Source organism: Silene latifolia, chromosome 8, assembly GCF_048544455.1.
Source record: "Silene latifolia isolate original U9 population chromosome 8, ASM4854445v1, whole genome shotgun sequence".
Lineage (NCBI taxonomy): Eukaryota > Viridiplantae > Streptophyta > Magnoliopsida > Caryophyllales > Caryophyllaceae > Silene > Silene latifolia.
Genome location: NC_133533.1, coordinates 45,561,266 through 45,574,293, shown reverse-complemented (window position 1 = coordinate 45,574,293; position 13,028 = coordinate 45,561,266). Strand labels below are relative to the sequence as shown.

At 41.8% G+C, this 13,028-nt stretch overlaps 1 protein-coding gene across 1 annotated transcript; it reads right to left on the bottom strand.

The window, feature by feature from the left end:
- Positions 1-1,163: 1,163 nt before the first annotated feature.
- LOC141595117 (uncharacterized) lies at positions 1,164-2,768 on the bottom strand. Its single transcript, XM_074415091.1, has 2 exons — positions 2,004-2,768; positions 1,164-1,919 (listed from the first exon to the last, which is right to left on the bottom strand). The coding sequence occupies exons 1-2, from the start codon at positions 2,766-2,768 to the stop codon at positions 1,164-1,166; spliced, it is 1,521 nt and encodes a 506-aa protein (XP_074271192.1).
- Between the last annotated feature and the right edge of the window lie 10,260 nt (positions 2,769-13,028).

Below are 13,028 nucleotides of genomic sequence, written 5' to 3'. Positions count from 1 at the left end.
ACATTGGCCTTCCCTTCATGATAAAGCAACTCCACATCATAATCATTAACCAACTCTAACCAGCGTCTCTGTCTCGGGTTTAAGCCGTTCTGAGTGAAAATGTACCTGAGACTCTTGTGGTCGGTGTAGATGCGGCATTGAACTCCAATTAAGTAGTGTCGCTATATCTTAAGAGCATGTACCACAGCTGCTAACTCTAGATCGTGCGTCGGATAATTCACCTCGTGAACTTTCAACTGCCTTGAAGCATAAACAATCACCTTTCTATTTTGCATCAGGACACAACCCAACCCATTCTTAGAAGCATCGCAAAAGATGTCAAACTCAACACCATCTTCGGGTAAGGTCAAAACAGGAGCAGTAGTCAGTCTTGCATTCAATTCTTGAAAAGCCTTCTCACATGCCTCAGACCAAATAAACTTTGATTCCTTCTTCAACAACTGAGTCATCGGTCTCGCCAGTTTAGAAAAATCCTTGACAAATCTGCGATAATAACCAGCCAAACCCAAGAAGCTTCGAATCTCATTGACATTAGTTGGACTCTTCCATTCCAAAACAGTCTCCACCTTAGAAGGATCCACCATTACACCTTCCTTTGAGATGATATGCCCCAAAAACGACACCTCTTTTAACCAGAATTCACACTTAGAAAACCTTGCATACCATTTTTGCTTACGAAGAATATCGAGTATTGCGCGAAGATGCACTTTATGCTCGTTCTCATCCTTGGAATAGATCAAGATGTCATCAATGAAGACCACCACACACTTATCCAAATACTCCCTGAAAGTCCTATTCATCTGGTCCATGAAAACTGCAGGAGCATTCGTCAACCCAAAAGGCATCACCTTAAACTCATAATGACCATATCTCGTACTGAAAGCAGTCTTCGGTATATCGGTCTCTTTAACTGGAATCTGATGATAGCCTGATCTTAAATCAATCTTGGAGAACACACCTGCACCCCTCAACTGATCCAACAAATCATTAATCCTGGGCAACGGGTACATATTCTTGATGGTCACGCGGTTCAGCTCACGGTAGTCTATACACAATCTCATACTACCATCCTTCTTCTTGACGAACAAAACAGGAGCACCCCAAGGAGAAACACTCGGGCGGATAAAACCCTTCTCGATCATCTCATCTAACTGCTTCTTCAATTATTGCAATTCGATAGGAGCCATACGATATGGAGCCTTCGCAATAGGTCCGGTCCCTGGTACAAGATCGATAGCAAACTCAACGTCCCTCTCCGGAGGTATACCTGGTAGCTCATCTGGAAAAACATATGCATACTCATTAACAACCGGAACATATTCAAGTTTCGGTAACGATGGGGCACTCGTCACCACACATAGATACTCTTCATGTCCTTTCCTCTGCATGCCAATAAGCTTCATTGCTGAAATTAACTTGATACTTGGTTGCATTCTCATTCCCTTATAAGTCAACTTCGTACCACACGGGCTCTTAAGAAAAATCTTCTGGTCTCGGCATTGGAATCTAGCATCGTAACGGGATAACCAATCCATGCCTAGAATGCTGTCAAACTCGGCTAAAGAGTAACTAATAAGAGTAGCTGGAAGGATAGATCCCGCAATAGAGATAGGAACATCCTTGAATACCGTGGAACATGAAACAACTTCGCCCGACGGTAAAGATATAGGAGTAGTCTCAGCAGAATGGGAAACAAGAGCAGCTTTCTTGGCAAAGGATGCGGATATAAAAGATAGAGATGCGCCAGTATCGAATAATATATAAGAAGGAATATCTGAAACTGTAAACATACCAGTAATCACATCTGGGTGTGCCTCAGCCTCAGCACGGCTCATCACGAAGATACGTCCCTTCGGGTTAGGGACATTCGCTGCAGCAGGAGTAGTATCTTTCTTGGGACAATCAGCAGCTTTGTGACCCTATTCTTTGCAATTATAACATCCCAAAGGATTACCCTTACAGTCCCTCCCAGGGTGGTAAGTCTTCTGGCAACTGTAGCATACTTTGTATTTGCTCGGAATATTCTTCTGAAATCCCTTCTGGTTCCCATGCTTGCCCTTCTTGAAACTGTAGGACTGCGAAGTAGAAGGAGTAAACGGCCTCTTGAAAGATTTAGCAATCTCAGCTACCGCTTCAAGTCTGACAGCTTCAATAGCACCCTCAGCCCAAAGAGCTTCATCGTAAACACGAGCGAATGTATCAGTATCCCTTCTGACCATACCCTGGATCTTAGCCTTTAACCCCTGCCTGAAAAAGAAAGTCTTCTGTCCTTCATTAAGAATCATAGGTTTAGCAAAATGGGCTAGAGCATTAAACTGATCAGTATATTCCTGTACGGACAAATCCCTTTGCTTGAAATTCAGGAACTCTGCCATCTTCTGGTGTTTCAATTGAGCAGGATAGAATCTTGATTCCAAAAGAGTCTTGAATCTCTCCCAGCCAAAACCTGGTTCCAAAGTAGCAGTGGGACCAGTCATAGCCCACCAACGATCAGCTTCCTTCTCGAGAAAATGTGCAGCAATGTTTTTATCAGCCTCCGCAACACGGTACAGAATGAAATGCTTCTCCATGTCTCTGGTCCACTCTGACATCAGCACAGGATCAACGGTTCCATCATAAATCTTGGCGTTACTCCTCACAATCCGGCTTGCAATATTGATATACTGGTTATGGTTGTTGTTGTTATTGTTGTTGTTGTTCTGATTCTGGAGCAATTGAGTAAGAGCTTGGAGAATCGCATTGTTCACGTTACCAGGTCTGCCTGCCATCTTTTCTCAAAATAGGACAAGGTTAAAACCTAATTATGGTGCTAATCACCCAAACCAACACACACATGCAGACTACCACCCTAGGTCCTTAAATGTCTACCCATCTCTCACTTTAGTCATTAGGGTTAAGGTTAAAATTTAATATTTTATTTGGGTTTACCGAGTGTAAGCGTCGGGAGCAACCATGCTCTGATACCAATTGTAACACCCCTGATTTTCGGCTAAATTAAGACTAACTTTTATATACAAAAATGGCCGAAATACAAGGATGTTATAATTAATATACAAAGTCTCTTATTACAAATCCCTTTTAAAATTAAATAATACAAATTGGAATAAAAAAACTTTTTCAAAACTTTAAATGAAATCTTCTCTTGACATAAAAATCCTTTTGAACTGCAGCGGAAGTAACCTGAAATAAAACTTGAAGACAGAAATGAACTACCCCCATGACGAGTAGCCCAAAAGGGAGAAAACACGTCAGCCGGAAAGCTGAGTAACAGATAATACCTCAATATAAGCAGCTTAGTTTTTGGTCATGACGTGGGAAACAAGCACACATAAAAATAAAAATAAACAGAGAGAATAATAAAAACACTCCCCGTAAACTAACCAGTACCTCAAACCAACTCGATTCTATTCCTCTAATACAACTCTTATTTCATTCCTTCATAATTAACTAAGTCTCAGCTCATTACTATGTCTTACTCATTACTCCGTCCCATAGTATAATACTCCAACTGCCTCATATTGCATTCTCATCGTCGGCCCTATGACCACTGACAAGGGGTGTGAACTAGCGGGATAAAACCGCGAAACAATATTTCCATCTCAATATCGATCTCAAACTCAAATAACTCAATAAATCAATAACCATGGTCACTCAGACCGTAAACACAAGACGGCACAAAGGCCCCATAATTCAACACCAGTAACCAATTTCCATCTCAATTTCAATGTCGATATTGTCAAAGGTTTAATAATAAACCATGCTCATCACTTAGAGTACAGGACTCCAAGCTACTCACCCAAAAATCTAAGATCAAAGAGAACAACAATTTAAATACAATAAAGATCCAGCCGCGAATCCAGACCACCAATTACAATAGCATAAGCTTCCATATAAATTTAAGAATTCTCAATTTCCTGTGTTGCGCTTTGTTTCCTTTATGTTTTTGTTTAATTTCCGCTTTCGTTTTTGTTTCGTCTCTCTTTCTGAGGGCTCTATCCCCGTCTATCGGTGGTGTCCTTCTCTCAGTTTGAGAGCTTTCGTTTTCTAGTTCGTTTGCAGTTTTCTAATAAGTCAGCAGAAGATCAGCGTTGTTATAGATCGTTATATGGTTTTACATATGTTGTCCGATTCATGGCTACAATCAATCACGTCAGAAGAAATCGATACTCGTCAAGGAAGATTCGGAGACCCTCTTATAGATGAAAGCCTTTTGCGGCGAATCGATGATAGAGACTCTGTTGCAGTGTTTCATTCTTTGAACAAGAATTTATTTCCTATGGTTGTAATCGATTTGTATCCGATTGAGCTTGGCATATGTTGTAGATGTCGTATGACTTTTTATTAATGATAATGATCTTTTCTCAAAAAAATCGTACCATACATTCATTCATTAACAACTCTATACCCATTCCCTCACCTAAATCTCATCTTCAACTAATCAGTATCTTAGTAATCAAATTTATTTAATTATTCCACTCATTAAACATTCACTCCTATTACCAACTACACCAAACTTTCGTTTAAACTGCAAAAGCAAACCTTATTAACAAACTCACATCTCAATTACGCAATAATACGTATTACCCATCTCACCAAAATAAGATTTTCAAAACAAAAATATTAGTATATACCAGGTGAATTTATACATAATATAAGATCAAAGTTAATGAACTTAAGAACAATTAGCACATAATTAAGATCACTTTGCACATATACAAACAAATAACCCCAAATAATAATAATTATAATAGGATCGGTAGAATCGTGTTAACTTTTTAACGAATCCTCAAATAAATCACTTAAGAAAGTTGATACAAAATCCATACGAGAAAAAAAAAGGACGGAATCGCCAAGAAGGTGGGACAAAGCACGTATGGAATCATTGAGCCCACAAACTATATAGAGGGAAGCTAGGAGAACCAGATTAAGAAAAGATAAACATGCTTTGGGGTTTGAAATAAAGAGATGAAACATGATAATGATGGCTGTGTGTATTTGATATACGAGGGTTTTGACGACACTAAACCATAAGTTTCATAATTAGTTTTTCGGGAAAGTAGTAAACCACCCCCTTAAGTTTGCTATAACGTGAGATTAATCCCCTTAACTTTGCTTTGGAGTAAACAAGCTCCTTAACTTTGCTATAAAGTGAAATCAAGCCCCTTCTATTTTCCCGATCAAAATCTCACCGGATTTTTCAACTTCTCACCAATTTCTCAGTTTGGTTTGTTAATTAATATTACAAATTCCTTGGAATTATTATTACTTTGCGGAATTTGCACTCAAAACCTCAAATTAAGTAGTCGAACATTGGAGGATGTGTTATTGGCATTGCAGGAAATAAGGGAGGAAAGGGAGGTTATGATTAGGAGTTTGTTCAATTTTTTCGATAATTAAGTCGAGTACTGGGTACTCGGATTCTGCTAAGATTGAGACGGGTTTAACCGCGCTTCATATTCCATCGGATTTGATGAGAAATTGGTGAGAAATTGAAAATTCCGGTGAGATTTTGATCGGAAAAATAGAAAGGGTTTGATTTCACTTTATAGCAAAGTTAAGGGCTTGTTTACTCCAATGCAAAGTTAAGGGGGTTAATCTCACATCATAGCAAACTTAAGGGGGTCGTTTACCACTTCCCCGATTTGTTTTTATATCTATATAGGAATAGTAAAAGTTAATGGGCTACGGATACCCAATACTCAAAAACCAAGTTTGACGCAAATTTCGTCACCAAAAATAGTGAATTAGAAAAATACCAAATAATTTTCTTTTTAAATAAATAATGAGAAAAGTAATACGATGATACAAAATTATGAGTTGTTACAATCTTCCCTCCTTAAAAGGAACTTTGTCCCGAAGTTCGGACTTGCAGAAAACTGAAACCCTTATCAAAATTTTAGGGTGTTATAATCTACCCTTCTTTTAAAAATAAAGTTCGTCCTCGAGCTTAAAATTTAAAGTAAATGACAACTCAAAATTTAAGAAGAGTTTAAAAAGTTATAAGAGCCGCTAAGATGTGACGATCTCAACACCTGACCAAGAAAGAACCCGCTCTGATACCAATTGTAACGACCTGACCCGCCACAGTCGTAACACAATCCCAATAAGATGGGATGCTCCATTTGGGCCAATTATTTGTCCTCACTTAAGCCCAAAAGGAGAAGGCCTTGTTATTAAGTGGTGGGTGGAATCTATTATAAGCTTCTCATGATCTCCTTATTCTTTCCATGTGGGACAACTTTCCTCACATTTCATGGGGTGTTACAGCGTCCATATGAAGCTACCCTCGTGGAAAAATTCGTGGACAACTTGAAGCCTATTTATGCAAGTCATTTGAGGTACCAAAACATTAAAACCTTCAAGGATTTAACTGTACTAGGGACAAGGATTGAAGATCACATCCGTAAAGGACCCTTGTCCAAAACGGTAGGTCGTGGATATCAAGGCTCAACAAGTCGTTCTTACGGCTCTACTAGCAAGAGTGATGAGGTAACCTTCTTGAACCATCAAAGAAGAATAACCCACAAAAGAAGTTAACAAATATTGGAGATACATACTCCAATGCTCTGAAGAGATTGATGAAACAGGGTAATTGATACGTGCCTAATGTATAGTCTTTTTGGCCTATTTCAGCACGTATTTCCATGCATATTCTATGCTATTTTTATAGTATTTTGCCCCGAATTGGCTACTTTGGTGTATTTTGTCCTTTTTGTAGGAATGATCGCAAAAGTAGCGGAACCATGCTCTTTTCTGTCCTTTTTGCATGCATTTAGAGGAGACGGGAGTATCCCAGAGTGAGATGTTGCACTGAGAAGTGTCGTTGCACGCATTACGAGGTACTTGGGTGAAGACGTAAGCTGAATTGAAGATCCAAGTGGTCTATCGAGCTGTTTGGAGGACGATCGAAGGGTTCCAAGGCTCCTTAAGGCTCGATCGAGTGGCCAGTTGTTCGATCGAGGAGGTTCTGCTGAGCTAATGGTCGATCGAGTAGTCTAATCTACTCGATCGAGAGGCTTTTTGACGCTGTGGGCTTTAATTAGCCGTGTTTGGTTTATTTTGCAAGAACACTTAGACTTTTCCTATTTAACCAAGGATTACTAGGTTAATTAGGCATCACTTCTTACTCTTAGACTATCTCTTTTTACTATCATTCATATTGGAAAACCTACTGCTACTTTTCAACGTTGGATTGTTTTTTCGGATTTCGTTCTTTACGCCGGAATTTCTCGGATTGTAATTCTCTTTCCCTTTTTAATAATAATTAACCTTCTTTGTTGTTTTAATTCCTGTTTTATGTTATTGTTTTCATTTCTTCTTGCCCTAATCATTATCATTGCTTTTTATTATTGTTTCGCTATGTTTTCACTTTTGAAATTTACATGCTGTTAGATTAGTTATGAATATGAGTAGCTAATTCCCCTTCATGTTGGGATTAGGGGATCTGCGGTAGAATAATGACGACGTAGTAAATGAATTAGACGAACCGATTTAAGAGACTCTGTCACTATAGCAATATAACTGTAATTATCGACCTAGTTGAGTGCACGCTTCTATGTCACCCATTAATCTGGCTACAATTAGTCCTGGATCGAAAGATTGGATTAAATAGGCCTGCTATAAACAGTAGACTGCCCTAATGAGGACGAAAGTTAAGTTAGTGGTATTTTAGGGTGGGAAGTGGACCGAAAGGACCTTCTAATATCCGTCTCGCATTAGTTCGTCCGAGTCATTTACTGCTGAGTTGTTGTACTACCGTAGTGAACCGAATTCCCGACATGTCTCCCTCTTATTGATAGTTTTAAACCGTTTCTTGCTTATCTGCTCTTCCTTCTTTATTTCTCTTCCTTTTTCTCCGTAGTTTAGAACCAAAAATTAATCAAACCCAATTGTTACCTTAGAATTAAAAATAGATAGCTGTAGTTACATTCCTCCCTGTGGATTCGATACTCGACTGCCTCTACTACATATTTAGTTGAGACCGTTAGGTTTTATTTTTGACAGGTACGCGACAGACGTGTCAAATTTTGGCGCCGTTGCCGGGGAGGCAATTGTTCCAATTACTAGCTGTTTTATTTTTAATTCTCCTTTTTAGTTTAAGGAACATCGTTCCTTAGACTATTCTCATATCTTGTCTGTAGTTTCGTCTTATGCGCAGGTCGCAAGGTGGTCCACTGCTACCTTTTGATCCCGAGATTGAGAGATCCTGTCGCGCAAAGAGGAGACTATTTCGAGAGCAACAGGAAGAGCCCAGTTCTCGCGGCAATTTTTACGAGAACGAGCTTTTCGAAGACAACCCGCCGTCTTCTCCAGTTTCCGACTATTCACTTGACTCTATCACTTTCCCAGAATTTCCCGAAATGGCTGAGGAAGCATCCATTGCTAGTCACTCCGAGCCCACAGCTGACAATCTTTATAAGGGGTTCGAACTGCCGGGAGATGCCAGAAAGTTCGAACCGAAGCCCTCTTACATCAGCATGGTAGAGAAAAATCAGTTCGGGGAGCCGCTAAGGAAGATGCGGCTCAAAGATATGGAGACCTTCATCGACTCATCTTTGCTCCATACCTCCTCCCACCGGTGTGGTGATCGATCAAAGAAACTATGTTCATCTTCTCACTCCGCGATGTTGCAAGGGAGTGGTACAGGATTTGGACAAAGCTGTTCACGGCATAATGATTGAATTCGCTAGCACTGGCGTTTTATAAGAAGTATTTCTCTGCTTCGAGAACCATAGCCATCAGAGCTCAGATAACCAGTTTCAAGCAAGGGCCCGACGAAAATTTCCATGAGGCGTGGCTTCGTTTTAAGAAACTAGTGCGAACCATACCGCACCACGGTTTCGAGAAATGGAGTCTGTGTAACCATTTTTACAATGGTTTATATGATGATCAGAGAGCAATACTAGATGCGGCAGCCAACGGTCGATTTTCTGACAACTTGGGGCCGACGAAAGGATGGAAAATCATAGATGATTTAGCCACTCACAGGGCTGAATACGGGAACTCAAGGGGAAACCAAAGGGAGGGCCGAATCCTCTTCGGTGGCTGCACTAGAAGCCCTTACTGCTAGGTTCGACAAGTATGAACTAGGGGGAGCTTTCAAGCCAGGGATGTACCAGGTTAATGCTATGACAGACGGTCCTTTCGTCTGCACGAGATGTGGGGTAGATGGACATGTCGCTGATTATTGTCCTAGTCCCTATGAGCAATGTGCTGCCTTCCAACACTACAGGCAAAACAACAACCAGTACGAGCCAAATATCCACCCCAATTTGAGGTGGAGTAACCAGAGCAACGTACTCAATCCCACCGCTCCTCCGAATCAGCAGCAGCAGCCTTACATTCCGCCACATCAGAAGCAACAAGGCTATCAGAAGCCTCCGTCCTTTAACCCACCTAGCCACGGCTCATCTTCAAGTGGAGTGAGTGAAATGGGCGAGTTGAAATCTATGATGCAAGCCATTACAAAGCAGCTTCATGCGAGTGATCAACAAAGAAGCACAAGTGATCAACAGCGAGACGCGACCATAAAGGCACTTGAAACTCAAGTTGCCCAACTCGCCGCGAACCAATCCTCGAGAAAGCCAGGTCATTTACCGACTCAAAATGAGAAGAACCCAAACGAGACGGTACATTTGATAGAGCTGAGAAGCGGTCTCTCTTATGAGGGACCGTAAATGAAGAAATCGACACTGGGAATAGTCAGAATCGACGATGAACAGTGTTCTGGTAAGAAAAAGGGACTTACGACACAAGAGTTACTCGATCGACTGAAGTCTGGTGCTGAAACAGTTCGATCGAGTGGAATTGGTGAGAAAAGCCATCGATCGAGTAGTCACTCTGCTCGATCGAGTGACCTGGAAGCTGAAGAAGGTCGATCGAGGGGGACTGTTGCTCGATCGACTGAAATTGATGAAGAGACAGCTCGATCGAGTGGACACATTGCTCGATCGACTGATATTGTTGACGGGAAGCTTATTCGAGAGCCTGCTAGTGCTCGTTTAAGCGATGAATTACCAGAAAGGCCTCGTTCGAGAGGTAAGAAGCGCCCAAAGGACACCGAACTTGCTCCGGAAGACACATTGGAGGCGCGAAATAAGGGACTCGAGATTCCAATTACTGTTCCCTTCCCGAGGCGGCTGCAGAATACCAAGATTAATCAACAGTTTAGCAAATTTGTTGAGCTGTTGAAGAGTTTGGAAGTTTCCGTGCCGTTCACTGAGTTGCTTATGAAGGTACCCTCTTATTTACGATTTATGAAAGACATTTTAGCACGTAAGAGGACCATTAATGATAATGAGACTGTCGCTTTGACTGAGATGGGGTCAGCCCTGTCTCAAAATAAGCTACCTCTTAAGCAATCAGACCCGGGTAGTTTTTCAATCCCCTGTCATATAGGTATGCAGTTGATTGACAATGCGCTATGCGATTTAGGCGCTAGCGTAAGTGTTTTGCCTCTGTCTCTAGCTAAGAGACTTGGTGTGACCAAGCTGAGTTGCACCAATATGACTGTCCAGATGGCCGACCGTAGTCTATCACGGCCACTAGGTATAGCGGAAGACGTACCTGTTAGGATCGGGAAGTTCTTTATTCCCGTTGACTTTGTCGTCCTAGATATCCCCGAAGATGTGCATACCCCTATCATTTTAGGGAGACCATTTTTGTCCACCGCCGTGCAAAGTGATAGATGTCGGGGAAGACTTTGACCTTCCGAGGTAGGGGATGAGGAGTTGACTTTTCGTCAGTCCCAATTCCGGAGGGCTCCCATGCAAGCTCAGCCTTGCAATGCCCTCTCTTCTGTCGACCCTATTATTGACACTCCAGATGAAAGTTTGGAGAATATTGCTATTATTGCTAACCCTCCGCCTCAGATTGAGAGCAACAAGGAGGAAAATTCGTCTGTTGTCCTTACTGCAGGTACAGATGAAGGCAAGAAAGGAGCAATCAAAGGACAGGGTGGAACCATTGTCAATCAAACTGGAGCCAAGAAGGCTAAGGAAGCTGACGCAGGGGCGAGAACAAAGACAGTTCGCACCTACGTAGATTGGAATTATATTCCTCCTCCCCTCAGAAATTCAAGTTCATGGAAGTCAAAGAGGACAGTTAGTATCATTTGAAGTGACGTCCTCTCCAGTGAAGCCCACGAAGGGGCTGCGACAATGATGGGAATTAAACGGGAAATGCCCCGTGTAACAAAGTGTAATAGACAAGTTTTGAATTTCCTTTGAATTGGTTTATTTACGTTTTTAATTAGGACAATTAGCTTAGACATTCTTTTTAGCGTAGAATAAGACTATAGACTGTGTTGCTGCATTTTTGGTATTTTTGGGATGTGTTTGGATTTGTTTTACGCAGGTTTGGGGAAATGCACGCATTTCGAGGGAGTAAAGACGGAAATTCAAGGAATGTATACGAGGAAGTCCTCGATCGAGTATTTTTGTACTCGATCGAATGGCAATTAGGTCGATCGAGCTTGCTAGTTACTCGATCGAGGAAGACCAAAAGGAAGCAGGTCGATCGAGAGGCATCATATTCGATCGAGCAAAGGGACATCAAAAAGTCCTCGATCGAGTGATTAAAACCACTCGATCGAGTGGAATGAACAGGGACACGGGAGTTTTCTTTACTTAACTCCTTATTTCCATTTCATTTTCTATTTTGCCCCTAATTTCTCCTAACACTCCCCTAATTGCGATTGATTTCCCCCAAATCCCCATCTTTTTCCCAAAAATCACCTAATCAAACACCTACATTCTCTTCCTAGTTAATTAATCCTCCATAGCCCCTTGTTTTCCCCCTATTTTGTGTTCGTTTTCACGGTTTTCAAAGGGGATTAGGGTTTGCGGTTTTGTCGATCAAAATTCCGCCATTGTTGCTTGTTTTTGGGGTTTAATTGCTTCTTGTAGGTTAATCATCATCAAGTAAGTATTTATATCACTCTCTTTGCATTTTCTCTTGATTCAATTCGAATTTTTCAGGTGATATTCAATTAGGGGCTCGAAAATTCCATGTCTAGTTGAATTTATTCAATTAAATTGTGTTTAATTGCCCTTGTTTAGCTTGATGATGATATTTTGGCATCTCCTCACTATTTTTGCATGATGAATTCGAATTTTGCGCGATTTCCGCGATTAGGGTTCCTGTGAGTCGGAAATTTCGACTGTCAGATGGTTGTTTTGCTTTGTAATTGCGGTTATCACCTTCGTGTTACTGATATTAACCGCTGTTAACTGCTCTCCCGTCCCCTATCGCCATTACATGCTTTGAACTATTAGGAATTTCGCGCTGTGAGTAGGTTATCTTCGACTGCCCAGAATCATACATGCCCCATTTTTGGTTTCATGCTGTTTTAGCCCCTTGGCAGTCACTGCTTCATCATTTATTCACCACTCACATGCTGTTTTCGAAAATTTTTGAGGAATTGCTTAGTTTTGTATGCTGTACATCGATTTTTTTCGACTGATAGGGCCTCACAATTGCTGTCACATGTTGGTTAGCGGTAGTTTTAACCACGGTTAGCAGCTTATTTTCTTATTCATGCCCTTTTGACACTTTGCGGGATGGACGCGAGCTCTCCTTCTTCTACTAGTACGTCCTCCGGCTCTTGCGAGCGAGCAAGTGGCCCCCGCATTGTTGCCACTAGCTCCGCTTTGGTCACCACCGCAGCACAGTTTTACTTGTCTCGGTAGGGAGGGACAGTCTGGCGCACCCGGCTCGGTAGGGAGCTCGGTTCGAGCTTCACCAGCCATCACTCCTGTGCCTTTCTCTTTTTGCGGCTTGCGGCTTCAGCCCCGTTTTCCGCAGCCTGGTATGGTGCCACCGAGACCACACCAAAGAAAGCTAGCCGGCCTAGCCCTCACTTCCGGCCCGTCCGAGGTCGTTGCTACGAGGGAGAGCGCACTCACACCTCTACCGAAGATGCCTTCGTGACGTTTCACTTCCAAGGCTCACCGGGAACGGTTACTTGCTTTACTTCGTTGCCCCCTCTCCTCTACCCGTTTCCTTGCGCGGACCGACCTAGAGACCTT

Coding starts and splice junctions, on each gene's coding strand:
- LOC141595117 (XM_074415091.1), bottom strand. CDS start 2,768: ATGGCAGGCAGACCTGGTAACGTGAACAATGCGATTCTCCAAGCTCTT. Junction 1,920..2,003: donor ATATTCCGAGCAAATACAAA/GTATGCTACAGT, acceptor TGCAAAGAATAG/GGTCACAAAGCTGCTGATTG.